Here is a 27,174-nt window from a genome sequence, read left to right on the forward strand (position 1 = left end):
AAAGCATCGTTTCACACACTTCAACGCGACGCCTTTTTTCCAAAAAATTCAATGTTTTCGGTACCAGTCGAGATTTGACGCGCTTGAGGCCCAAAACATCCTTCAAAATGGTATTGGCTCAGCCTTTCGATATGCCAACTTCATCAGCAAGGTCTCTAATTGTTAATCGATGGTTTTTTAACACCAAATCTTTGATTTGTTGAACGTGAGCTTCGTCGGTTGAGGTTGATGGTCGCCCTGGACGCTCTTCGTCTTCGACACGTTCACGGCCGGCTTGGAACTCACTATACCACTTGTAAACATTTTTTTTAGACATAGCCTCATCACCAAATTCTTTGCTCAACAAATTTCGACATCGCAAAAAACGAAAAACTCACTTTTAGCAGCTCACAAAACGACACGTATCTCAAACACTAAAGAATATTTTGACATGTAATTTGACATAAATGTGACTGACAGTACTCCCCTTCTTCTTCTTAATTGGCGTAGACACCGCTTACGCGATTATAGCCGAGTTAACAACAGCGCGCCAGTCGTTTCTTCTTTTCGCTACGTGGCGCCAATTGGAGATCCCAAGCGAAGCCAGGTTCTTCTCCGACTGGTCCTTCCAACCGAGTGGAGGTCTTCCTCTTCCTCTGCTTCCCCCGGCGGGTAGTACGTAGAATACTCTCAGAGCTGGAGTGTTATCATCCATTCGAACGATCCATGACCTAGCCAGCGTAATCTCTTAATTCGCTGAACTACGCCCATGTCGTCGTATATCTCGTACAGCTCATACATCGTTCCATCGACTGCGGTATTCGTCGTTGGCAATGCGCAAAAGACCATACATTTTCCGCAGAACCCTTTTTCTCGAAAACTCCTAACATCGTCATCGTCTGCACCATATAGCAGAAGGGGGATGATGAGTGACTTGTAGAATTTGGTCTTTGTTCGACGAGAGAGAACTTTACTTCTCAATTGCCTACTCAGTCCGATGTACATAGCACCTGTTGGCGAGGTGGACGTTGTTGTTGGTGTAAATGCCGGTTCCAAGATAGACGAAATTATCTACTTCTTTGAAGTTATGACTATTAACAGTGACGTTGGAGCCAGGTCGCGAATACGACGTCTGTTTGTTTGGTGACAGGAGATATTTCGTCTTGCCTTCGTTCACTACCATATCCATTTGCTTCGCTTCTTTTTCTTTGTCCAACGCGGTTGTTATAGCCGATGATATCGATGTCATCGGCATACGCCAACAGTTGTACACTCTTGTAGAAGATTGTACCTTCTCTATTCAGATCTGCAGTTTAAATTACTTTCTCCCACAGTAGATTAAAGTCGCACGATAAGGAGTCGACTTGTCTGAAACCTTATTTGGTATCGAACGGCTCGGAGAGGTTCTTCTCGGTCCTGACGGAGCTTTTGGTACCGCTCAACGTCAGTTTACACAGCCGTATTAGTTTTGCTAGGATACCAAATTCAGACATAGACATTTCTCATGAAATTTGGTATGGAAAGGAAAATGAAACAATCAAGGAAATGGAACAAACTCAGAAGAATTTTTTTTATATTGGAATATAGCTACCATACAAACTGAACGATCAAAATCAATATAAAGATCTTCAGAAAAATATTCTTTTTTAACAAATAACCATAATTCGACTTATAGAGTTATCATCTCTTCTTCCCTTGCAGCCCAGACAGACTTGCTTTACCCAAAGGACAATGATGAATGGCTAGTGCGATTCTTGCGGCCCTGCAAATACTATCCGGAGAGTGCGCGTGATTTGGTAAGGAAAACTTGAAAAAATAACAATAAGAGTATTCAGAAGATTTTCAACAGAAATAACAATTGTTGCATTGAAAGTAAGTTTAATATAAAAGCACGTAATCGAGCACACTAATGATTAGTTATGCGAAACAGAAATATAATTCTAGTGTAATCAGCCAGCCCGGCCACATACAACTTGACTAACAACTTGAATTCGTGAATTTAATATTATTTTTAATTACATACACTTCCATGGCACCCGCTCATTATGTAATTATTTTCAGATTAAACGTTACTACGCCTTCAAGCAGAAGCACGCCAACGTCTATGACGGCCTTACGCCGAGCAAAGAGGCGAACATTTTCGAGCACAACATACTCACAGTTTTTCCGAATCGCGATCAATGCGGTCGGCGTATCTTATTACTCGAGCTGGGCAGTAAGTACAACTAATTATTATTGTTGTTGGATCCGGTTAGTAAATATGTATATAAATATTCCATTTTCTATTGCCGCAGAACGCTGGAAGCACAAGCAAGTCACACTCGATGAGGTCTTCAAGGGCGCTGTACTATTCCTCGAGGCGGCCATGTTGGAGCCGGAGACACAAATTTGTGGCGCTATTGTGATATTCGATATGGACGGTTTGAGCTTGCAACAAACCTGGCAATTTACGCCGCCCTTCGCCAAGCGCATAGTCGATTGGCTGCAAGATTCTGTGCCGCTGCGTGTCAAGGCCATACATATTGTGAACCAGCCGAAGATTTTCAATGTTGTCTTTGCGCTCTTCAAGCCATTCTTGCGTGAGAAACTGCGTTCGCGTATCTATTTCCACGGCAATGATCGCGATTCGCTGCACAAACACATCTCGCCGAAATGCTTGCCAGCCACGTATGGTGGCGATTTGGAGTTGAAACGCGTCGACGGCAGTCAGTGGTATGAATTGCTGTTGTTGTGCGATAAGGAGTATGTGGCGATAAACTCGTATGGCTATAAAAAGAAGTAAGCTGCTGTGGGAGTTTGGGGTTAATGGCGCGGTAGCGCAAGCTTCGGGTAGTGAAAAAGTGTGCATAACTTCTGCTATGTTGCCAATTTTCTGAAATTATTGTCGAACAAAAATATACTACAAAAGCACTGCGTGCAATAAGAAAACAAATTTTTACAAATAAATGTCTACAAATTTCCAAATTGCTTAAGTGATAATAATTATAAATTTTCAAATAGCTTTAAGTTAAGTGTATTTAAGCTGTGGATCAGACATTTTCAAAAACGTATAAATACAAACTGTCAGGCAACACAAAAATCAGTCAGACAGCTCAAAATCTAAAAGAAAAAATTTACAAAAACATTTCCGTACTTAAACACTTATATGCATAACTACAAAATTTATTAGTTTAACCAAATTTTTTAGGAAATATTTTTGGTATTCACTTTACAAAAATACTTTTATTTTGTATAAATTGTTTATTAATTTAGAAAAAACTTTATTTTAGGGCTAACAGGTATAGTTTTAGTGTTTTTTTCTTTAACTGCATTTGTAAAGTGAAAAAAGTTAAATAATTAATTTTAAATAATAAAAAAAATATATTTTGTTTTTATAGAAAACAAAATTTGGTTATACAATTTAAAATAAAAGTCTTAAAAAAATAATTTCTGAACACTTTATTTGTATTAAACACAATGCATTCCAAAAATATTTGAATTTTTTCTCTTCAATGCAGTATAAACTAAAATAAAAATCTTGTAAATAGTTTAATAAAGAATTTAAGAAAATATTTATCTTGTTCTTTTTTTTATCGAATATTTCAAAGAGTGGATATAGATATATGTAGATCTAGTAGAAATAAAATCATTATTTTCCAAAATCACAATAAAAGCACTTTTTTGAATGGAAAGACTGGCTACAAAATGAAGCTCGATGTATGGGTGTCTTTTGAGTTGACGCAGTAAAACCTTATTATGGACTGATTTTCCCACTGGAAATTGCTGATGAATCGCAACAAAAACAATCCATTACTGAAGCGAATGTTCGTAGTAGAATCGCGATAAGCCGGCACAAAAGGTGGCTAAGCCAGGATGAACGGCCAGGAAGGTCTTAGTAAATGTTTGGTGGGATTGGCAGGGAATCATCTACTATGAACTGCTTGAGATTTCATCTAAATTCATATATTCATATTTTGGGACCCGCCACGTAAAAACACTACCAATGAAAATAAAAAAAAACACCTATGAAAGCTACCCCCGCCACGATGTCAAAATCGTGCTTGGCGACTTTAACGTCAGGGTGGGCAAGAAAGGTATCTTTGGCGCTATGATAGGTAAATTCAGCCTCCACGATGAAACATCTCCAAATGAGTTAAGGCTGATCGACTTCGCCGGGGCCCGAAATATGGTTATCGTAGTACTAGATTCCAGCACAAAAAAATTCATCAAGCTACCTGGGTGTCTCCGGATCGGAAAACCACCAATCAGATCGATCATGTTGTGATAGACGGAAGATGCTTCGATGTGCGTACGCTCCTACATTGACTCGGATCATTATCTTGTTGCAGCTAAGATCCTCTGTGTAGCAAAAAACTCACATCAACAAATATAAGGAAATTTCGACGTCGAGAAGCTGCAATCACACAGTTAACAGAACGATAATTCGAGTTGCAGAGCTTAATCGAGAAGGTAAAACTAACTTGGTCTATCTTGGAACCAGCATTAACACATACAACGTCAGTTTCAGAAGTGGAAATTTAAGAAATATAATGAATTTTTAAAATTAATTTTACAGTGGATAACTTGATAGATAATGACACTGCTTTGCTTCGAAAATACAAAAGAGCAAGGAATCAAAATTTTAAAGAATAGTAAAATCGAAAAATAGCGATTTCGCTTATTACTTCCAATACAAAGTTGTCGATTTTGACTGTTTTGATATGTTTGAGTGTTGAGATGATTCAATCTCAAGATGGAAGTGTTGAGATGATTTTATCTGATACTCTTCCAGGTAGTTTATGCAAATGGGATCTGACAAAATGTTCATTCATACCGTCTGCCTCCCGTTCAAACGTGAATTTTAATGAGGATGAGAAGCCCACTAAACCTCTTACGATTTAGCTTGGGTCAGAAATATCTAGCGTTTGCACAGTTGCTACTATTTTATCAGTGTTATCTGAATTTGTTTAAGACCCAATCATTCAGGAATGAACTGCCAAAACTCAGTGGAGCTCCTACTCGTTCTCACTCTGCGGCTGGTGCGACTGAGGTATGTAATTAGTTGTTGTTGTTGTTGCAGCGGCAGTGTACAGACTGTTATCAATCTTGCAGTTTCCTGCAATTTCACTGTGACCACGAACATAAACAGTCTGATCATGAAGTAATTCGATGTTAGAAATAAGAAGTCGAGATTAGCTTCTAGAGTACGTTCAGCGAAAGCATGGCCCGCCCTACTATCGGAATGAAGAGTCACAAGCCTGAAAGAAGTTGAGCTGCGGGGCTACTGCTATCTTTGTGTAAGACACTTTCGCTTGGAGGACTGTGCAATTATAAGGAAGCTTGAACCTCATGTCTTGATCCGTAAGTAAAAAAAAACTACCGGCATGCTCTTCTAGCAAATCTTGCACTATTATCGTAGGTAGGTAGGAAGAATGGCTGTCTCATGACGCACCTAAGCCTTTAGGAGGCGTATTGTGCCCTAAAATACCTCCCTTAAATTTGGGTGAGCAAAAAAAAGACTGTCAGAGTTAGACTCGGTGTCCTGGTAATCCAAGTCACCAACTTACTGTACTTTAATTTCACTTGATTATTAAGTTAAGACAATTGCGTATGGTTATATAATATTTTTACATCCATCTTAGATTTTTATTGGTTTTACAATTTTTTTACATGCATACATACGTACATACTATGCAGTTACTTAATTTAATATTTAATCAATTAAAATCGGCACGACTTGATTTGCAAATCAAAATCGAAAAATACAATAAAAATAATTGGTTTCAAATATTTACTACAGTATTGGTGTAAATAATTGCAACGCTTTCCATATTACATATGCATGTCTTTGTAAAAAAAATATAATTTTCACCAAATATAATCGATGAAACTGGTAAAAGTATTGTGTGATAGTTGACAGTTTGTAATATTTTTACGAATGATTGTTGTAAATATTTCAATAATTAAGTTTTAAACTTAAATTGCAGCAAGGCACAATTGGTTTCAGATATTGCTTTGAAGCAGAAATATAAATTATGAAATTGTTTGATAAGTTTAATTGAACGATTTTAAAAAGTAACATTTGAAAAGTTAAATTTTTTGATAGTTCTTAATTTTTTATAAAAAAAATGTAGATAAATCACTTTCTGACGTTATCGAGCACTGTTAAGATCACTTTTTAACTTTTCTGAGCACTTACAAATAAATTTAGCGCAAATTTTTAATTAAAGTAATTTTGTAATAGCAATAATTTAATTATAATTGTATATTTTAACTTAAAAAAAAGGATCAAAATCCTTCAAGCAAGTTTTGACCAGTGGAACTATTGTGAAAGTCAAGAAGCGAATATAATTTTTTTTATTTTTAAGGTTATGTAGAGCAGACTATTTTTGGCTGCATCTTTTGGTGTTTTTGTTGTTGTTAATGGGTTATAACAACTTTCTTGCCGTATTCGATACTTTGGCTATGAAAGTCAAGAATTTAATATGAATTTACTAATTTTATTTTTAGGTTATGTAAATCAAAAAGTTTTGGCTACGATTTTGAATTAAGTAGTGCAACGTAGGCAACTGTTTTTTGTCTTTTCTAATATAATGGTTTTTGAAAACATTTTAATCTCCCAAAACTATATTATGTGTACCGGTTTTTGATAATTTTAAGTAAAATTTTTAAACAGAAATATAAAAAAAATTATTTTTTGTATTTTTTCTTATTTTAAATTAATTAATTTCTCCTTTTAGAAACTTTTTTTAAATATTTAATTTTTTTAAGGATAAGATTTAATAAAATATTTCTTTTTAATAAGAAGATAAAAAAAAATTTAAATAAAAAAATATTGAATAATAAAAAAAAAAAATAAAAATAAAGTAAATATATTTTTTTTAGTTTTTGTTTATTTTTAATTAATTATTTTTTTTTTAGTTTTTGTTTATTTTTAATTAATTATTCCATCCATTTAGAAAATTTTTTTCTATTTGAAAATAATGCAAATTACTGACAATTATATTAAAATGTATGAAACATAATTTTTCTTACAACTTCTTATTTGTTGTATTTTCTAAAATTGTTTTGTAGAAAATAAATAATTGAAAGCGACCAAATATTTATCACGATATTTTCTCGATGGAACCAATTTTTCAAAATACATTTTTCTGTAAAGTTTTGCAATTTTAATACAAGATTAAAAATATATTTCTCATTAATTATAAGATTAGGGAAAAAATTGAAAAATTAAATAAAAAAATAAAAATTTAAATAAAAAGTTTTTAATTTAATTTAAAGTAAAAAAAAAATTATTGCATAATTTTTTAATCGTAGCATTAAAGAAAATATACTAAAATTACTAAAAATCAGCTTTAAATTATTATTTTAGTTTTTCGAGACACTTAAAACAAAGATTTTTTTTAATATTTTGTGCTAAGCTTAAAAATTAATATTTGGTATATAAAAATTGCATTTTTAGCTTTGGTAAATTGAAATGTGTGCGTTAAAACTTATATTATAAAAACATGTTTATGAAAGCAATTATTGCATAGATACCTACCTATACATACAAACATACATATATAAGTATATTAAATGAGTTGCCATATTATTAAATTGCTGTACGAGTATACATAGAACTAAGCTATGTATGTAAGTAAAAAGCAAAAGAGGAATGTCAGCGTAAAGCAAAAACAAAAAAAAATTATAATTGAGGTTATGTTGGGTTAAAAAGGTAAGAGTAATATTGAGGTTATGTTATGTTGAACAATATTAATGGGAATTTTTGTACTAAAATAAAAAAAAGAAAGAAGTTTCGTAAAGCAAAATAGTGAGGTTATGCCGGGTTAAAAAGGTAAAAATAATATTGAGGTTATGTAAGGTTAAACAATATTCATGAATATTTTTGTTTACTAAACTAAAGAACTGTTGCGTTTCAAATAACAAAACATTGAGGTTAAGGTAGTTTAGAAAATAACAAAAAAATAATGGATAATCAAAAAACAAAAATATAAATAAAAAAAGATTGAAAAAAAATAAATAAATTGAAAAAAACATGAAAAATAAATTGAAAAAATAAAAAATAAAATAAATAAATAAGTTTTATACTTTGCTCAAATTAAGAAATTTATACATAGTTGAAATAAACGGTTTCCAAAGCAGCTTTTCCACATCAGTTTCAATGGAATATGCAAGTAATGGGCTAGTTTCAACCTTAGCAAGGTCTTACTTTGAACATTTTCCATTATATTTGAAAACTATGCATTATGTAAATATATTTAATGGTTAATATAGGCAAAAATATATTTTTTACGTTTTTTTATAAAGGCAAGCTTTGTCTTACATTCTAGTTTTAGCTTTTTCTTGCTAATTTAATTTAAACTTTAATGAAAATTGTAAACAGGGTTGCAAAAATGCATAAAAAAGATAAATAAATTAAGGTTAAATTATTTTTTTATTATTTTGCAATCTCGAAAATCTTGGAAAAAATAATCTAATCCCAAAGACCGGATTAAAAAATTTATTTATTTTATTTTATTTATTTAACATAAATTTTAAATATGTTTTCAATCCCAAAAATTGGAGCAAAATTTAAAATTAAAAAAAATTTAATTTTATATTAAAGATTTTTAATTGTATATTAAAGAAATTTTAAATATGTTTTCAATTCAAAAAATCGGTTTAAAATTTAAAATTAGATAAAATTAAAATTTTAAATAAAAAATTAAATTTTAATAATAAATACCGGATTAAACAATAAAAAATGTAAAGCACTAAAAATAAAAACAAATTTTTTATCGCAAAAATCGGATTAAAAATTGAAATTTTAAATTTTAATACAAAATACTGGATTAAACAATTCAAAAATTTTAATCCAAAAAATCCCTAGAATTTTTGCTAAAGCAATTAACAAAGAATAATTGTTTCAATTAAAATAAAAATTTTTAATCCAAAAAATTGGCTTAAAACTTGAAATTTTTAACTTTAATACAAAGTACCAGATTAAACAACTGAAAAAATTAATCTCTGGAATACTTGCCAAAGTAATAAAAAATGTATTTTATATTTTTATTTTTTTATAATATTATTTTATGAAATGTCTTTTTTAATATTAAAAAATATTTTATCAATTTTTAATTCTGAGTTTGGGTTACAAAAAACATATATTTAAAATTTTTTATTCCGATTTTGGGATTAAAAAAATATATATTTTCAAATATTCATTCCGACTTTAGGATTTAAGATGATATTTCCAATTTCTAATTTCGCTTTTGGGCTTTAAAAAGATATATCCAATTTTTAAACCCGATTTTCGATTTAATTAATAAATTTCCACAATTTAAAATTCGAGTTTGGTATTAAAATATAAACTTTCAAGCTCTAAATTTATACTCCAATTTTTTAAATATCTAATTAGTTTTTTTTCTGAGTTTGGGATAAAAAATATTAATTTCCAATTTTTAATTTCGACTTTCGGATTAAAAAAAAATTTCATTCTCGAATTCCGATTTTTGGCTAAAAAAAAATATATGTACATATGTATGTATTTCCAATTCCGATTTTAGGATTAAAAATAATTTTTCCAATTTTCAATTCCGATTTTTGGATTGTTAAAAAAATATATTTCCAGTTTTTAATTCCGATTTTCGTTTTAAATAAATAAATTTCCATAATTTTAATTCCGAGTTTGGAATTTAGATATAAATTTTAAATTTTTAATTCTGATTTTGGGAAAAAATCAAAGTTTTCGATTAATTAGGCAAAAATTTTTTTAAAATTATAATTGTTTACATTTTTGCATTTCTTAATGAAAGAAAAACCATGCTAAATTAGAATATTAATTAATTAAAAGTTTTAGTAATTTGAATTATATATAATTTTTATATTATATAATATCTAGTTAATACTCAATGCGGCTGCTGCAATGCAAAATATCTCAATAAAACTAAATTATTATAAATTTTACTGGAATCTGGAATTTTACCTAAAAATATGTTGTTAATGCAATAATTTCACAGGTGTAGGTACACCACGTTGTATGAGTAATCTGCTTCACTTTAAATAATTATAAATTGTTCAATAAACAATTTGAGCATTCTTTATGTTAATTTCCACCCTTATTTAGCTTATGACTAACATTTAGTTTACATTTCGCGTTTTAGTTTTTAGAATTACACATGAAGTTAAACAACGTTGCTCGATTCGCACGCTATCAACACGCGACAAACGCTTAACTGCCTTCGGTGTAGTCTATCAGATACATTGTTTTACGTCTTACTTGCTTTTACTTGGCTTTCAAACCAACTGAATTTGCACAACACGCTCCTATATAATGTTGGCTTTTACATAACGAAAGCAAAAAGTGCAAACAAAAAGGAAAGAGCGTGTGCCACAAATTCACATTCCACAAACTGAAATTTACAGCTGGAAATTCGTTGCTTGCGATTGCCTGGCAGCCGCTTTCGACTGCTTGACGAAACGTAGCGGCGACGGACGACTGCCACTGCGGTCACTACGCATCGACTCATCCTCCAATTCAGCTTCAGCTGATGTGGTGCTGCCACCACTACTGCCACCGCCAATGCAGCAGAAACGATTGTGCGCCAAACGTATGCTACGTGTTAGATCGATAGTATCGCTCTGTTGGCGCAACTCGATTTCGGCAACGCGCTCCATATGCTTCCACTGGCGTACGGCCAATACGAATGCGTCTGTGACATTGCTGGCTGCTTTCGAGGAAGTCTCAATCAGACTGGTAATGCCATTGTCCTGGCACCATTGTTCCACTTCTTCGTAGTTCACCTGACGATACTTTGCGGCCATGTCGAGCTGTTTGTCGTATTTTCATACGAAAGTATAGTTATTAAAGTCAAATGAATGTATATGATTTACTTACTTTATTGCCAACGACAATGAAGGGAAACTTATCCGCCTTTACATCGGCATAGTTGAGGAACTCACTGCGCCATTGCTTCAGTCCGCGAAAACTGTCGCGATCATCGACGGCATAGCACAGCATACACACATCCGAGCCGCGATAGAAGGGTGTGCGTAGCGCGCGGAAACGCTCCTGGCCAGCAGTGTCCCAGATCTTGAAGAAATTAGGTGTAGAAATATTATTTATGAAAGAATCGGTGTCGAAAATGGTAAATTCAATCGAAGTGGGTTTAAATGTAAACTTATCTCTGCATTATCTGTTGAAATGATCCAAATGTGTTTTCTTTGAATTTTGCAAAATGAATTTTATGAGTTGCTTGTTGTTTGTTGTGCTTTGGGTTTAATTGAATGTGCTTCTTAAACTTAATAAAATGGAATTATAATGAAATCATTCAATCACGTTGCACTTTTTTCATTCACACGCGCACATATATTTACAAGTAAGCGAATATTTACACAATAGCTAACCAATTAGATAACCTATTAATTAATTCATAAGAAATTTCCAAATAACTTCTTAATCATATTAAACTTGGGAATAAAATGTAGCGCAGATGTCAGCAATAAATTAAATTCTGTTCGAGTAGCATGATCCGTTATTTTGAATATATGTATGTATAATTATTATATCTGATCAAATTTAACCCGGACTGGTTAATTTTCTTAGATTGGTAGAACGAACAAGGAGGATGGAGTCATGTGTAGAAGTTGGAGGATGGAGTCATGTGTAGAAGTTCACGCAAGTGAGGAAAGTTCTCTGATCGCCATTCACTTGGGAATGGCCAGAAACGATTCTTTTACACATGGCTCAAGCAGCTCACTACTTCCGGTCTTTGACCAAGTATCCTCTGGGTAGCCTAAGAACATCCGTTCGAAGGCGAGCTAAAGTGAGAAGGCGAAACATTCCCTGCAAGGGTTGTGCGCTGGGTTTGGGACCCGCCACGTAAAAAAAAACACCCCCAGTGAAGAGCTATAACCAGCCTCGGATGAGAGACCCCCCTTTTGATGACGACCATGGCAAACGAAATAAGGACTACGAATTGAGGGCATGCACCTGGAATGTCAGGTCCCTTAATTGGGAAGGTGCCGCTGCCCAGCTGGTTGATGTCCTCGTAAAAACAAAGGCTGACATCACCGCCGTCCAAGAAATGCGATGGACGGGACAAGGACAGAGACGAGCAGGTCCTTGTGACATTTACTACAGTGGCCATATAAAGGAGCGCAAGTTTGGTGTAGGATTCGTGGTGGGAGAGAGACTCCGTCGCCGAGTACTATCATTCACTGCGGTGAATGAACGTCTAGCCACAATCCGCATCAAAGCGAGGTTCTTCAACATATCGCTGATCTGCGCCCACGCCCCGACGGAAGAGAAGGACGATGTGACCAAAGATGCCTTTTATGAGTGCTTGGAGCGCACTTATGAAGGCTGCCCCCGCCACGATGTCAAAATCGTGCTTGGCGACTTTAACGCCAGGGTGGGCAAAGAAGGTGTCTTTGGCACTACGGTCGGTAAATTCGGCCTCCACACGACGAAACATCCCCTCATGTTGTGATAGACGGAAGACACGTCTCCAGTGTTTTAGATGTGCGTGCGCTCCGAGGTCCTAACATCGACTCGGACCACTATCTTGTTGCAGCTAAGATTCGCACCCGCCTCTGTGCAGCAAAAAACGCGCGCCACCAAACACAAGGAAGGTTCGACGTCGAGAAGCTGCAATCACAACAGACAGCCGAACGATTTTCTACTCGGCTTGCACTCCTGCTCTCTGAGAGCACTGGTCAACAACTCGGTATAAGGGAACTGTGGGACGGAATTTCAAACTCCTTACGCACAGCTGCAACCGAAACCATTGGTTTTCGGAAAGTGCAAAAGAACAGCTGGTACGACGAGGAGTGCCCTGTCGCAGCGGAGAGAAAACAGGCTGCCTACCTCGCACCGTTACGACCGACAACTACACGTGCGGGATGGGATAGATACCGAGAGGTGAAGAGGGAAGCGAGACGCATTTGCAGACAGAAAAAGAAAGAGGCCGAAATGCGTGAGTATGAAGAGAGCTTGATAATCCATGGCCGACAGGGGTAATGCTCGAAAATAGCTTCTACGAAAAAAAAAATGCGGCGGCTTACAGAAGGTTTCAAGACTGGAGCATACTCTTGTGCAGAACCCCCGAAGGTGATCTAGTCACTGATGCCCTAGAGCATCTTAAATTGCAAAATGGAGGGAACACTTCTCCAGCCTGCTGAATGGCAGTGAACGCACAACACCAGAAGAAGAAGAACCCGATTCCCCAATCGATGACGATGGAGCAGACGTTCCATTACCCGACCATGAAGTTAGTTGAAAGATAAAGCATACGCCTCAAAAACAACAAATGCGTTCGTATGGGCGACGGAATACCGGCCGAGCTATTCAAACACGGCGGCGAAGAACTAATAGGGTGCATGCATCAGCTTCTTTGTAAAATATGGTCGGGCGAAAGCATGCCCAACGATTGGAATTTAAGTGTGCTATGCCCAATCCATAAAAAAGGAGACCCCACAATCTGCGCCAACTACCGTGGGATTAGCCTCCTGAACATCGCATATAAGGTTCTATCGAGCGTATTGTGTGAAAGATTAAAGCCCACCGTCAACAAACTGATTGGACCTTATCAGTGTGGCTTCATACCTGGAAAATCAACAACCGACCAGATATTCACCATGCGCCAAATCTTGGAAAAGACCCGTGAAAGGAGAATCGACACACACCACCTCTTTGTCGATTTCAAAGCTGCTTTCGACAGCACGAAAAGGAGCTGCCTTTATGCCGCGATGTCTGAATTTGGTATCCCCGCAAAACTAATACGGCTGTGTGAGTTGACGCTGAGCAACACGAAAAGCTCCGTCAGGATCGGGAAGGACCTCTCCGAGCCGTTCGATACCAAACGAGGTTTCAGACAAGGCGACTCCCTATCGTGTGACTTCTTCAACCTGCTTCTGGAGAAAATAGTTCGAGCTGCAGAACTAAACAGAGAAGGTACCATCTTCTATAAGAGTGTCCAGCTGCTGGCGTATGCCGACGATATTGATATCATCGGCCTCAACACCCGCGCCGTTAGTTCTGCTTTCTCCAGGCTGGACAAGGAAGCACAGAAAATGGGTCTGGCAGTGAACGAGGGCAAAACGAAATATCTCCTGTCATCAAACAAACAGTCGTCGCACTCGCGACTTGGCTCTCACGTCACTGTTGACAGTCATAACTTTGAAGTTGTAGATAATTTCGTCTACTTAGGAACCAGTATTAACACCACGAACAATGTCAGCCTGGAAATCCAACGCAGGATTGCTCTTGCCAACAGGTGCTACTTCGGACTGAGTAGGCAATTGAAAAGTAAAGTCCTCTCTCGACGAACAAAAACTAAACTCTATAAGTCCCTCATAATTCCCGTCCTGCTATATGGTGCAGAGGCTTGGGCGATGACAGCAACCGATGAGTCGACGTTACGAGTTTTCGAGAGAAAATTTCTGCGAAAGATTTATGGTCCTTTGCGCATTGGCCCCGGCGAATAACGCATTCGATGGAACGATGAGCTGTACGAGATAAACGACGACATTGACATAGTTCAAATTAAAAGACAGCGGCTACGCTGGCTAGGTCATGTTGTCCGGATGGACGAAAACACTCCAGCTCTGAAAGTATTCGACGCAGTTCGGTTTTCTACCCGCAAATTGGAAGCAGAGGAAGAGGAATATCTTAATATTGAGAGAAACAAGTCCAAGTGAGAAGGAACCTGGCTTCGCTTGGAATATCCAATTGGCGCCACGTAGCGTTGCCAAAAGAAGAAACGACTGGCGCGCTGTTGTTAACTCGGCTATAATCGCGTAATTTCAACGGACAAACTCTAAAATTTTACGGACAAAGCTGATAAATAAACTTTCAGATATCGTGATATTTAAGGCCCCCTATTACGTTACTCATTATCACAACAATCAGGTATACAAACTTTCCAATCGTCTTAGAATTCTGAATTCAAGAATCTTCCTAGGCAACACTGAAGCAATGTACTTCCTATTCGGATATCTAGATCTTAGAGCCAGAACTGACAGTTTGCATAACAGGCTATTGGTTCAATAAACACACATACGAGAGAGCAGCTTTAAATGATCAGTGAGCTAAGTATAGGTATGACTCAAAAGGAATGATTTTATATGTTATCCACACCACAAATATGCTGTAGTAACGATGTAAATAGTCGGTAATTTACATATTGCATGAATTTTCTACGGAAAACTAAAGTAATGGGAAATTGCTGATACAATTATGTGCACAGACTTATTATGCATGCTTATCTACATTTTAAATTCTTATATTATATATGTTTGTATGTATATCAGTCGTGGGTATCCCCCATTTAATATTTTTATACTCTGGCAACATGTTGCTACAGTGTATACTAGTTTTGTTCACCTAACGGATGTATGTATCATCTAAATATAATCGAGATAGATATAAGTTAGGTTAGGTTAAACTAGTAAGCCGCGCATAGACCAGTTTTGGTCCTTTGCGATACCAGATGGAGATCACTTGCTAAGTACAAGAGGAGTAGTCATATTTTAGGATGCCTGCGCTTGAGACGAATTTCAACAGACTCTGTAGCCTCACTATCGATACCTCTTCCAGTGTATCATATCGTGGAGACCCCAGATGCTTATAGCGTGGTCTTGTCAATGCGTGACAAGTGCAAAAGAGATGCTCCATTGTTTCCCTGGTGCCTTGCTCTAGATATTTCCTGCCGCCTTCTAGATCTGTCAACCCCATTTTGCGGGCGTGTATCGCCACCAGACAGTGACCAGTTAGTATTACGTTCCCACGACAATCGGTTCTACGTAACCGGAGCGGACCCGGACTTGTATCCGGCCAAGGACTATCAGTGGCAGAATTATGTCACTACAACAACAACAACGATCATGTTCCTACAGTCTTTTCTATCGAGTGCCAGCAAGAATTTAGTGTACTTCCGATCTACCGGTTTGCACATGACTTTTGCAGTTTTGCAACCAGGTAGCTCGTTCCATCGGGCTTTGATTTTCTTTAAGATGATTCCGTAAAGTTCGTCGTATAGGCATGCATGGTTTTCCCATTGTTGATCACGTTTTCGGATATTAGCCGTATTCGCATTCGTTCACTATTTACATAATTGCTCTCGATGTCTTTGTGGCCTGACACCCAGTAGAAAGGAAGTTGCTTACTTTTTTCAACAATTTCCCCAGAAGAGACGAGGCGAGTTGAAATCCGGCGACTGACTGTAAAGACAGTCTGTCCTTTTGTCCGTCCGTATAAGCTGGAACTTGAGTAAAATTTGAGGTATCTAGAAACTTGGTATGCGCCTTCCTTGGAAAATAAGTAAGCACGAGTTCGCAGAAGGGCATAATCAGACCACTGCCACGCCCACAAAAAGCCATTAACCGGAGACTTATAAAGTACCATAACTAAGCACGAAATTTAGAAAACTTTAATTTGCCACAGCGAACGTAGTAGCACGGGTCACCTGTGGAAAAAAAAAATTAAAAAGTGAGCTGGGATCAAAAATAGACGATGGGCGTGGCACCGTCCACTTTTAGATAAAATCTCATATCGAGACCTGCACGACCGATTTCAACCAAATTTGGTATGTGACATTTTTCTGATATTTTTATATTCTTCTTCTTTATTGATTTGCGTAGACACCGCTTACGCGATTATAGCCGAGTTAACAACAGCGCGCCGGTCGTTTCTTCTTTTCGCTACGTGGCGCCAATTGGATGTTCCAAGCGAAACCAGGTCCTTCTCCACTTGGTCCTTCCAACCGAGTGGAGGTCTTCCTCTTCCTCTGCTTCCCCCGACGGGCACAGCGTCGAATACTTTCAAAGCTGGAGTGTTTCCGTCCATTCGGACAACATGACCTAGCCAGTGTAGCCGCTGTCTTTTAATTCGCTGAACTATGTCAATGTCGTCATATATCTCGTACAGCTCATCGTTCCATCGAATGCGAAGGACCATAAATCTTTCGCAGAACTTTTCTCTCGAAAACTCGCAATGTCGACTCATCAGTTGTTGTCATCGTCCCGGCCTCTGCACCATATAGCAGGACGGGAATTATGAGTGACTTATAGAGTTTGGTTTTTGTTCGTCGAGAGAGGACTTTGCTTCTCAATTGCATACTCAGTCCGAAGTAGCACCTGTTGGCAAGAGTTATCCTGCGTTGGATTTCTAGGCTGACATTGTTGTTAGTGTTTACGCTGGTTCCAAGATAGACGAAATTATGTCCGACTTCAAAGTTATGACTGTCAACAGTGACGAGAGAGCCCAGTCGCGAGTGCGACGACTGTTTGTTTGATGACAGGAGATATTTCGTTTTGCCCTCGTTCACTGCCAGACCCATTTTCTGTGCTTCCTTGTCCAGTCTGGAGAAAGCAGAATTAACGGCGCGGGTGTTGAGGCCGATGATATCAATATCATCGGGTCCCAAACCCAACGCAACGATATTTTTATATTACAGTGTGACGAAATCGGACTTCAAACTTCCGGGTGACTTTATACCGCATATATCGGCCAATATGTGAGTTATCTCAATGAAAATTAGAGAGCGTGCTTTACTAATAACAGTATATCTTTGTGCCTAAAATAAATAAAACTGGGCGAAAACTTGACTTACCTCCCATATAACTAATATAAGAATTTTCGAACATCCGGCTGAGAGCGTATGTTTCTTATAACGGCGCATCTTTGTGCTTAGAATGAATAAATTCGGATGAAAACTTGCTCTAGACACCATATAACTAAGAAGTCTTAAGTAGCTGAAGGTACTTCCCTAGCTTTACCCCTTGCTAGTTGCAAGATTATGAAATGTTCGGTTGCACCCGAACTAAGCACTACCTTATTTGTTTATTTTTAATACTTCTTATAGTTGTTAGTGTTAGTTTTTATACTCTCGCAACAATGTTGCTAAGGAGAGTATTATAGTTTTGTTCACATAACGGTTGTTTGTAAGTCCTAAAACTAAAAGAGTCAGATATAGGGTTATATATACCAAAGTGATCAGGGTGACGAGTAGAGTCGAAATCCGGATGTCTGTCTGTCTGTCTGTCCGTCCGTGCACGCTGTAACTTGAGTAAAAATTGAAATATCATGATGAAACTTGGTACACGTATTTCTTGGCTCCATAAGAAGGCTAAGTTCGAAGATGGGCAAAATCGGCCCACTGCCACGCCCACAAAATGGCGGAAACCGAAAACCTATAAAGTGTCATAACTAAGCCATAAATAAAGATATTAAAGTGAAATTTGGCACAAAGGATCGCATTAGGGAGGGGCATATCTGGACTTAATTTTTTTGGAAAAGTGGGCGTGGCCCCTCCCCTTACTAAGTTCTTTGTACATATCTCGGAAACTACTATAGCTATGTCAACCAAACTCTACAGAGTCGTTTTCTTCAGGCATTTCCATATACAGTTCAAAAATGGAAGAAATCGGATAATAACCACGCCCACCTCCCATACAAAGGTTATGTTGAAAATCACTAAAAGTGCGTAAAATGTTCGGTGACACCCGAACTTAGCCCTTCCTTACTTGTTTTTTATATACGATGTAAGTTACATCAACACTCGTTCTAAACAACAAAAAAAGTTGAATAAACACACTGATGTAATTATATTTATTATAGGCGAATCATGATTCAATAATTAGGGATTCAATTTTGTAAGAATGTACACATTAAACAATAAAATCGTTCATAGCAATTAAGAAATGATTTTGTAATCGAAATTGCAAAGGCATGGCAACTTTTGTGTGTAAATTAAAACGAAAATTGCCGGCAAAAATTAAATGTAACTAATCGATTTACATAAATATGTATATATATATGTATGTATGTAAGCAATGTGCATTTATATATTATATACATTTTTATCGCACATAGAATCTGATGCCGGTATTGTAAGCTAGATCGTCGACATTTGTTGATCGGATATGGTGAATAATTGAGCATTTAAGACATAAAAGGCAACGACACGACGAACTAATGTATCAGGCTTTGATTTCGTTGCTTCGTTAGTTTTCTAGTATATACTCGTACATACAACTATTAAATTTCCCAGCGAATGAAGCACGTAAAAATGATTAACAGCCAATGCGACAAGTGAGTGTCAATTTTATTGCATATTAATAGTTGCAGCTACTGATTGATGAGTTCGCAAATTCCTATACATTGTGACAAAAGTACCTGGAAATTGTAAATAAAAAACAAACTATTTAATTATTATTCAATATTTATTTTGTCGCCTTCAAAGTAATCCCCACCAGATGTAATACACTCAGGCAAATTTTATGTTACAGTAGAGGCCCGCTAATCCGGATCAATTAAAAACGGCCCCTATCCGGAATATAAGGAAATCCGGATTACCAAAGACATATCAGAACTATGTATTATGAAAAAATATTTATAAATTTCTGTTTCTTTATTATAACAAATAATACACATGTTCCAAAAAAAAACAAAAAAAACTTAAACCAATAAAGCATAAAAGCGAATGTAGTGAATAATAAACATGTGATCCGGATTAGAGAATACGGATTGAGAATGTCGGTCCGGATTACAAGGGACATAATAGAAATTTTGAGTTTTTTAACCTTGTCCGGAACACAGTGGAATCCGGATTAAGTCATGTCCGGATTAGCGGGCCTCTACTGTATATCTTCGATCGCCTGAAAACGGGTTCCACGGAGCGGCAGTTTCAGTTTGGGACACAAGAACAAACCACAAGTAGCCAAATTTGGTGAATACGGTGGTTGATCGATGGTATTCATTGTGTTTTAATTGCGGCTCCTATGATTGTTGACTCGTTTTGAAAAAAAAAAACAGCTTTATCGAGACGAGTCGCGTAAGAACGCGTTTCATACCCAAAATATTCACCGAAATTGTTCGAATCTCCTTGCGAGAGATGTCGAGCTCTCTTGCTACCCCTTCACTCCTTCACTTTTTTTATTATTTTCATCACAACGATCTCTCGGCCGTCTTTGAAGGCTTTGTACCACTCGTAGGCTCGTGTTTTTCATAAGACTGAATCACCGTAAGGCTTTTCCAACTTTCGCAACGATTCCGTTCACGAAATTTGTTTAGAAATACAAAATTTGAGACAAATTCTTTGATTCTCGAGTTTTTTATCCACTGTAATAATCCTAACGCACTTGTGAGCCGTACCGACCTAAGCAGCTGCTGTAAACCAACTGGTTGCCAGATCGCGCTCATATTTCACATAGTAATTAAGGACAGTCCTAACAATTTAGCAAAATACAGTTTTTTGTAATATCATTTATCCGGGGAATTTAAATCAAAATTTTCGGGTGCTTTTTTGTCACAATGTATGTAGAATTGTTTGAAAAGGTTGTGTTTTTCTGTAAAAATTCAGTCAAATTTGTATTCTGTAGCGTTGTAAGCCATCAAATACGCACCCGCAATATGGTCGCCTTGATGGCACAGGACGACGCAGATGGATAAGAAGATACAGACAAGTCGGAACATCACACTACGGACTATCGCTGGTCGTCGCATGATGTCTCCCGTCGAACCCGTCCATAGTGAGGCCCAGATACTTTTGGTTCCTGTTGGAATGTTTCCCGAGAAATATTTCCTTACAGGAAAGGCGCCTTTGGAGTAGACTCTCCACACATCGCAGACCGTAAACATGAATGGTTGCGTTAAACGAGAGTGGCCGAAGCGTTCTGGTTATTGTAGCAGGTTAAACTTCTACTTATCCAAATTAGACCCTGACATACTTAATTCATGTCTTGCATGCAATGAGTCCCAGCACGATACTAAACACCTCTTGAGTCTATGTGAATTAGGAGAGGGTAGAATAGACCAAAGGTCGCGGTGCATTCCTCATCTTCAATCAATCAATCAATCAATCAAAACACCTCTTTGCATGCAACACATGAAACCAACTCATTTAACTCTCTTTTTCCATTCCCACGACAGTAACCGGAATGGACCCGGATCTTTATCCGGTCAAGGACTGTCAACTCGGCAGAACTCTACGGCTACAAAAACTGATTTTTGACTTTTTCCCCAAACAAGTCTTAGGCACTCACTGCTTGGTCCATTGGCTGTAGTTCGAAAGTCACACTAGAGATTTTATGCACTTGATTTGATCGCACGTTTTGATTTTTCAATTACAACTAATTTTAAATTCTTCGACCTTGCCAGATTAAAAGACATTGTGAAAGATATACATATCTTGATATCGTGATTCCGAAACCAGTTGTAGCATTAACGTTCACATCACAATTGGAAGTAGAAGCGCCACTTCCAATTCAATCGGATTAAGGTAACCGGTACAGTCTTAGAATTACGATCGGACTATCACGCTAGCATCAACAACAAAACTGTTATTTGTAATATATGACGCAACAACAATAGGAACAGAAGCTTAGCCAGTCATTGATCATATTTGTAGCGTATTTGTTGCAGGTGATTTTACTTAATTGAGTCGTAGTCGTTTAAGAAAAATTGCTGTTATTGAAAATAATTCCCTTATAGTTAAGTTTTTATGACGAGAAAATTCCGACTATATTTAACGTAAAAACTATAATTTCCTCCATATTGTCACGAGCAAAAATTCAGCTTTTTCCATTGTAAAGAAAATTTAGGCAGCAAGCAAAAAAGTTAGTCATATTTACACATAAGCAGAGCAGTGGAAAAACCGTGGCACAGGATGATTGTAGCAAAGCATTGGACAGAAAGGGTCGCAACCAGCGTATCGCTATACTCGGCGATAGTCAAGCGGCACTAAAAGCGATCTCAGCTTATGAGATCAAATCGCTATTAGTGGAGGGGTATATAGGAGGGCTGAACCGCCTTTCAGTTTTCAACGGGTTACACCTAATCTGGGCGCTGGGGCATAAAGAGGTAGCCGGCAACGGGCTGGCCGACGAACTCGCCTACTCTGTTGCGGCTTCTAGAATTATAGGGCCAGAACCATGCGTTGCGGAGGGGCCCCACACCATAAAAAAGCTGCTCCCGAGACAAATTCCGTTTCCATTACTTTCTATTCTATTCTATTCTTCGAACTCGTAACTTTTCAAGGCTGTATCTTCGTAACTAATACCACTAATACATATGTATGTATATTTAATAATATGCAGAAAATTTTGATGCAAATCTGTCGGGAAGAAGGCAACTTAATGAGCTGATAACGTTATCAGTAGCAACAAGCGAAACATCAGTTCAACGGCAAACGGCGCAAACCGACGACAGTTGTATTAATTTACTCAAACATATGTATGTACATATATACATGTATGCCATATTTAAGGTGCGCATTGATACAATGGGTTATAATTAACATCAGAAACGTCATACTTTTATCGCGAAGTTTTTAAGGTCAAATATTGTGACAGATAAGGAAAAGTAAAACAAAAATATATGAAAACATGAGAAAAGTAAACTTTTACTAATACTTATACATATGTAGTTATCTTGATTTTGATCGGTGAGTTTCAGATTCATACATACATATGCTATAGTGGTCCGATCTGAATAGTATATAAAGAGATTGTAGCCTGCCTGGCACAGTAATATTATATTGTCCTATAAAAAAGTTTTCCTTACAAGAACTTGATTTTGATGGTTCAGTTTGTTTGGCAGCTACTTATGTGACATTATGGTCCGATATTGGCGGTTACGACAAATTCTCATTGATATATAATACAGGATCTTCGAATTTTGCTTCTGGGTATTACAAACTTCGTGGAACACTTAATATATCCGGTTCAGGGCATGATACAAGTAAATAAAGCACCTACATAGTCGGTACATATGTACATATGTATGTATGTATGTATATATGTACATAGATGTACGTAATAACATTTTGCGTTTGTATACAAATTAGCTTAATAAACAAATAAAGGAAAAGCCATTACGTAGAATGAAAGTAAAAAATCACTACACTAAGCACTAATTAATTAGTTATTTTAAGCTTTAATATTTAAAAGCCGGTATATGTATTGTTAATTATATAATTATGCAACTATTAAGCCACGTGACCAACAGAAAGCGTCAATTGCGATTTTCTCAACGCAAAACCTTAACACATCTAATATGCATGTAGCAAATAAATGTGAAAAACAAAATGCGTTGAAAAGTGGAGAGCAACATTCATAAGTATAATTTAAAAGGGCTGATAACTAACCACATATACATAAGTCTCATAACTGTAAAATCGCAGAAATCAGAATATACTGTTTTTAACACTTGAAAATTTGTATAATTATCACGTTGATTGTATACTATACATACATACATATGTATCTACTATTTACTATTTTATCTTAAATTCAAATTGTATAAACAAAGGTAGATCTTTGTTTACAAAACTCTTGCTCACAGTGAAAAAAATATACACATGTGTACGATACACAAGCATATTAGCGTATATTATAACGAAAAACAGAAACAATAATTTTGTCTAAGCAAAAGTTAGCAATATTTCGCTATAAACACTCATTCATATTTTTATTTTTTTTTTTGCCGATCCTCCCACCCCATCAGTTGACTGAAGCTACTTATACTCATTCATCCATAAATACATAAGTACATACTCGTATGCAGTCGGTATACATTTCAAAAAGTAGCGGCATAGATAGGCCTCTGACTTTCATTTGTCGCTCAATGCCATAGGATTTCCTGTTGAATGCGGTGTATGCTCATTTAATAATTCACACATAATTATAAATAAATAAAAAGCAAAAACAAAAAAATCATGCTCGTTCTAGTTTTTTAATTCCCAATCAAGCTTTTTTCCCAACTTGTTTGACATCCTTCATGCATTGTATGACATTTGCTCCACTTACCTGTAATGTGTATTTCTCGCCATCCACATCGATGTTTTTATTCATGAACTCAACGCCAATTGTGTGAAAGTTGTTTTCGTCGTAACGATTCGAGACAAAGCGATTCATCAGACAGGATTTGCCTACGCCACCATCCCCCAGTATGACAACTTTCAGGAGTATGGTTTTGTTTGGTGGACGCATATTCGTCATTGTGCTAGCTTTGTAATATTATCTGTTGTTATAACGATTACGTTAAATCACTGGTTATGTGTAGTTAGCACTGGTTGTCGTTTGATATTTTTTTTTTGTTTTTTACTAAAACCGTTGTAATACTTTACATAAATGCACTAACGAACAAGTAGTTTTCAATTATAACTAATTTGTTGTTGCTGGTGTTCCACCTGACTGCTCACGACAGCTTACGATGCACTGAACGTACACTAATTACTTTGTTGCATTTCTTGCTTGCCTTTATAAACTGTATAAAAACTTTTATTATTGTATTTGCACCGTTTTTCAACTCACTATTATTTAATATAATTACACAAATTTCTATAAAAATTAAATTTAGTTAAGACTTTCCACCTGTATGTTCCAGCACCAGTTAGCAAATAAACCAGCTGTAGAATTTCAGTTAAACGAAAAGGTCTCCACTTGATGTAGTTGGTGCTTTTGTTGTGGGTTGTTTTCCAATTGGAGAAATAATACCCAGCTGTTCGCAAGGTTTGTTTTTTTTTCAATGATGAGTGAGCAATAACAAAATAATTGTAAATCAGCACTTGTCAAAACCAGCACATTTATAAATGAGCTAAAATTAATTGTTAGTATTTCCTTTGTATATTTTTTAACTTACAATTGTTTTACATTTAATTTAAGTTTACATTCATAATTTGTAATTTAATTAAACTGATTTGTGCTGGTAACCCTTCTCATTCTGCATTTATACGCTGTGCATATTACTATTCCAATTGGAAAATAATCGTTGGTTCATGTCTTTGCTAAATTGTACATGTTGATATAAGTTGAGTAAGTAGTTAATTACAGCATATTTCAGCCAAACAAAGTTATTATTAAATTGTTTATCATTAAATAAGACATAAATAAATACATATATTCATCTCTTAAATAGCAATAGTAATTCCTGCATACACACCACCTGTGGCCATCGAATAGCTTCCACAAAGGTATTGTAGAAAACTACCTGCCGCATACAACACTGCGCTGTGGGTATTTAATTTTGCTAAGCGTTCAGTGTTGTCGATGTTGTCAGTGTTGTTTTTGTGACATCTGAAAGAGGTTGTTTGATATTCGTTGGTTAACTGTGTTTTTGCGTTGGCGGTGTTTTCTGCAAGTGGATTTTTTATAAATCAGAAAAGCAAAGAATTTATTGCGTGCAAGTTGCGAAAATTACAATACTCCTTTGAGTAATTGCTTCTTTTTATTACACACATTCGCTGTAATAATAAATGAAATGCATTTTGTATGAATTCGCAAATAGCAGAAAATAAACTTGTATACAAATTTACAAGTTTATGGTTGAATGAAAATGTGCGCGATTTTGTTGTAATTGTAAAATGTAATGAAAACAAAAATTAGTGAATTATTACGAGTTCTACGTTGGCCGTGCAGCAGCAGTCGGTGGTTGGTATACGGCGGTGTACAAGCGAGCAGCGTATGCAATTGCAGTCGACGTCGATTGCGTTACACCAGCTGAAATTATTGTTTGTTAAATATACTTCGTAAAAACAAAATGAGCGTGTGTGCTACTTCTCACTGAAAAAATTCAAAGAGGAAATCTTGCAAAAAATGTACATAAATGCGTATGTACATATTTATGTGCAAGTAATTTCAGGTGTGAAATATATCTGCATGTTTGATTCAAAATATACGACATAGTAATAAATTGTTAATAAGTGTGTGGCTGAATCAAAATTAATGTGCTAGTATATATAGCGAAAAAAAGATAACTAATGGAATTTTTAACTTTATTGCGAAGTTGATAGATTAGTGTGCAAATATTCCCTCGGGATTGAGCCAACACGAAATTCTGCCTACACAGCAGCAACAACAATAAGAAAACACACAATCCAAGCAGAAGCAAAATAAGTCCTGAATAGGTGTTGTTAGGTGGTAGTGGTGGTGAAATCTACGCGCAGCGCTGTAGTGAAGCAAAAAAAAAAAATACAAGAAGTGCGCTAGCAGCGTGCAGTCAACGTGCGGCGAAAAAGCAAAAATAAAAAAGTAGTTGAAGGTTATTTAAAATATTCTGCTTTTATTGCTGTATACATCCCTTCCCCTTCCGATACTGCGCAGGTGAACATATCTAAACAAAAAAACAAGTATTGAGAACAGTGGAAAGCAAAGAAGTGAAGAACCAGAGCGACCGATACGTACATGTGTCCAACAATCGTATACAAATGTATAGTTGTTTGTTCTTTATTTCATATTTCATTGTGCCCACTCAATGCAGTGTAAACAAAAAATCAAGTGTCATCCGCCAAGCGCCTAGTTTTGTACGAAACAACAACAATAACAAAGTGTTATAGTAGCAAAAGCAAATCAGTGCCACTTTAACTGGTCAGGCATGTGTGCAAGTGAGTGCGCTATAGTGTGCATTAAAAAGTGGAAAGTAACGTTGCGTATTGTGTGTTTTTAGCAGAGAGTGAGTGAGTGATTCCAATAAGAAATAACGACAGTATTTGCACAGCAGACGCACAAGCAAGCATTTATGTAGTGAATTAACAAAAATTTCGGCAATATATTACCAATTAGTGTGCAGTGATATTCCCATAAAATAAATAACGCAATTTTTATAAAGAAAATAATTAAACAAATTGTAATTACAAACAATCTAACGCACACTAGTGTATGTTAGAAGAGCACAAAACGTCGCAGCAGCAGCAGCGAACCCACGTATGTGCCAGTGAGAGCAAAAGAGAGAGCGTGTGAACGAAACAATACTGGCTGCAGCGTAGGCAGTTGTAGAGAGCAAACGAGAGCAGCGTGTACGCTGCAGCGTTGTGTGTAGCGTGTGTAAAGCAGAGAAGTACGTAGCAAAGCGTTGGACGATTGGAAAAAATGTAAAGCGAAGCATTGCAAATGTCAATAAACTCTACAAAGGTAAGCAACACAGCTACAAAAACAAAATACAATACGAGAACACGCACACATGCATTGTTTAAGCAAGTGTATTGTGTGTGTGTGTGTATATGGTTGATGCATGCAAGCAACATGCAATGCCTGCATACAACAACTGTAATGACAACAATAAAAAGCATTAAAGGTGCAACGCTTTTGCAATGTTGCCACGAGTTTTATGGCACAGGTTACGTATGGTGGGGAGTGAGAAAAAACACTTGAAATCCTGTTGGTTGTTAAAATTTAAATCAGCCATTGGAACTGACTGTGTGTGTTAACAATTTGTGTTCTATTTTGTTTTTGTTT

At 36.3% G+C, this 27,174-nt stretch overlaps 3 protein-coding genes and 1 long non-coding RNA gene across 6 annotated transcripts in view; 3 read left to right on the plus strand and 1 right to left on the minus strand.

Moving 5' to 3' along the window:
* Nucleotides 1-3,530, plus strand: part of LOC126754200 (alpha-tocopherol transfer protein-like) — a 40,467-nt gene extending 36,937 nt beyond the window's left edge. For all 3 annotated transcript variants that reach the window (XM_050466166.1, XM_050466164.1, XM_050466165.1), the window contains 3 exons: nt 1,681-1,775; nt 2,041-2,194; nt 2,274-3,530. In XM_050466166.1, coding sequence (XP_050322123.1) covers nt 1,681-1,775; nt 2,041-2,194; nt 2,274-2,761 — 737 coding nt within the window. In that variant the 3' untranslated portion in view covers nt 2,762-3,530. The remainder of the gene's footprint in view (nt 1-1,680; nt 1,776-2,040; nt 2,195-2,273) is intronic.
* The window catches only part of LOC126754209 (uncharacterized), a 127,165-nt gene extending 117,718 nt beyond the window's left edge, over nt 1-9,447 (plus strand). The window contains exon 2 of the long non-coding RNA XR_007666271.1: nt 9,359-9,447. This is a non-coding gene — a long non-coding RNA (uncharacterized LOC126754209). The remainder of the gene's footprint in view (nt 1-9,358) is intronic.
* A 631-nt stretch (nt 9,448-10,078) lies between these two features.
* On the minus strand, nt 10,079-24,347 carry LOC126754203 (ras-related protein Rab-9A). Its single transcript, XM_050466169.1, has 3 exons — nt 23,749-24,347; nt 10,838-11,032; nt 10,079-10,770 (listed from the first exon to the last, which is right to left on the minus strand). The coding sequence occupies exons 1-3, from the start codon at nt 23,938-23,940 to the stop codon at nt 10,360-10,362; spliced, it is 798 nt and encodes a 265-aa protein (XP_050322126.1). The 5' UTR covers nt 23,941-24,347; the 3' UTR covers nt 10,079-10,359.
* Nucleotides 24,348-25,023: 676 nt separating this feature from the next.
* Nucleotides 25,024-27,174, plus strand: part of LOC126754181 (nuclear hormone receptor FTZ-F1 beta) — a 118,139-nt gene continuing 115,988 nt past the window's right edge. The window contains exon 1 of the mRNA XM_050466139.1: nt 25,024-26,850. The gene's annotated coding sequence lies outside the window, so the exon portion shown is untranslated. The remainder of the gene's footprint in view (nt 26,851-27,174) is intronic.

The sequence above is a fragment of the Bactrocera neohumeralis genome, chromosome 3 (assembly GCF_024586455.1).
Source record: "Bactrocera neohumeralis isolate Rockhampton chromosome 3, APGP_CSIRO_Bneo_wtdbg2-racon-allhic-juicebox.fasta_v2, whole genome shotgun sequence".
NCBI classification, from domain to species: Eukaryota; Metazoa; Arthropoda; class Insecta; order Diptera; family Tephritidae; genus Bactrocera; species Bactrocera neohumeralis.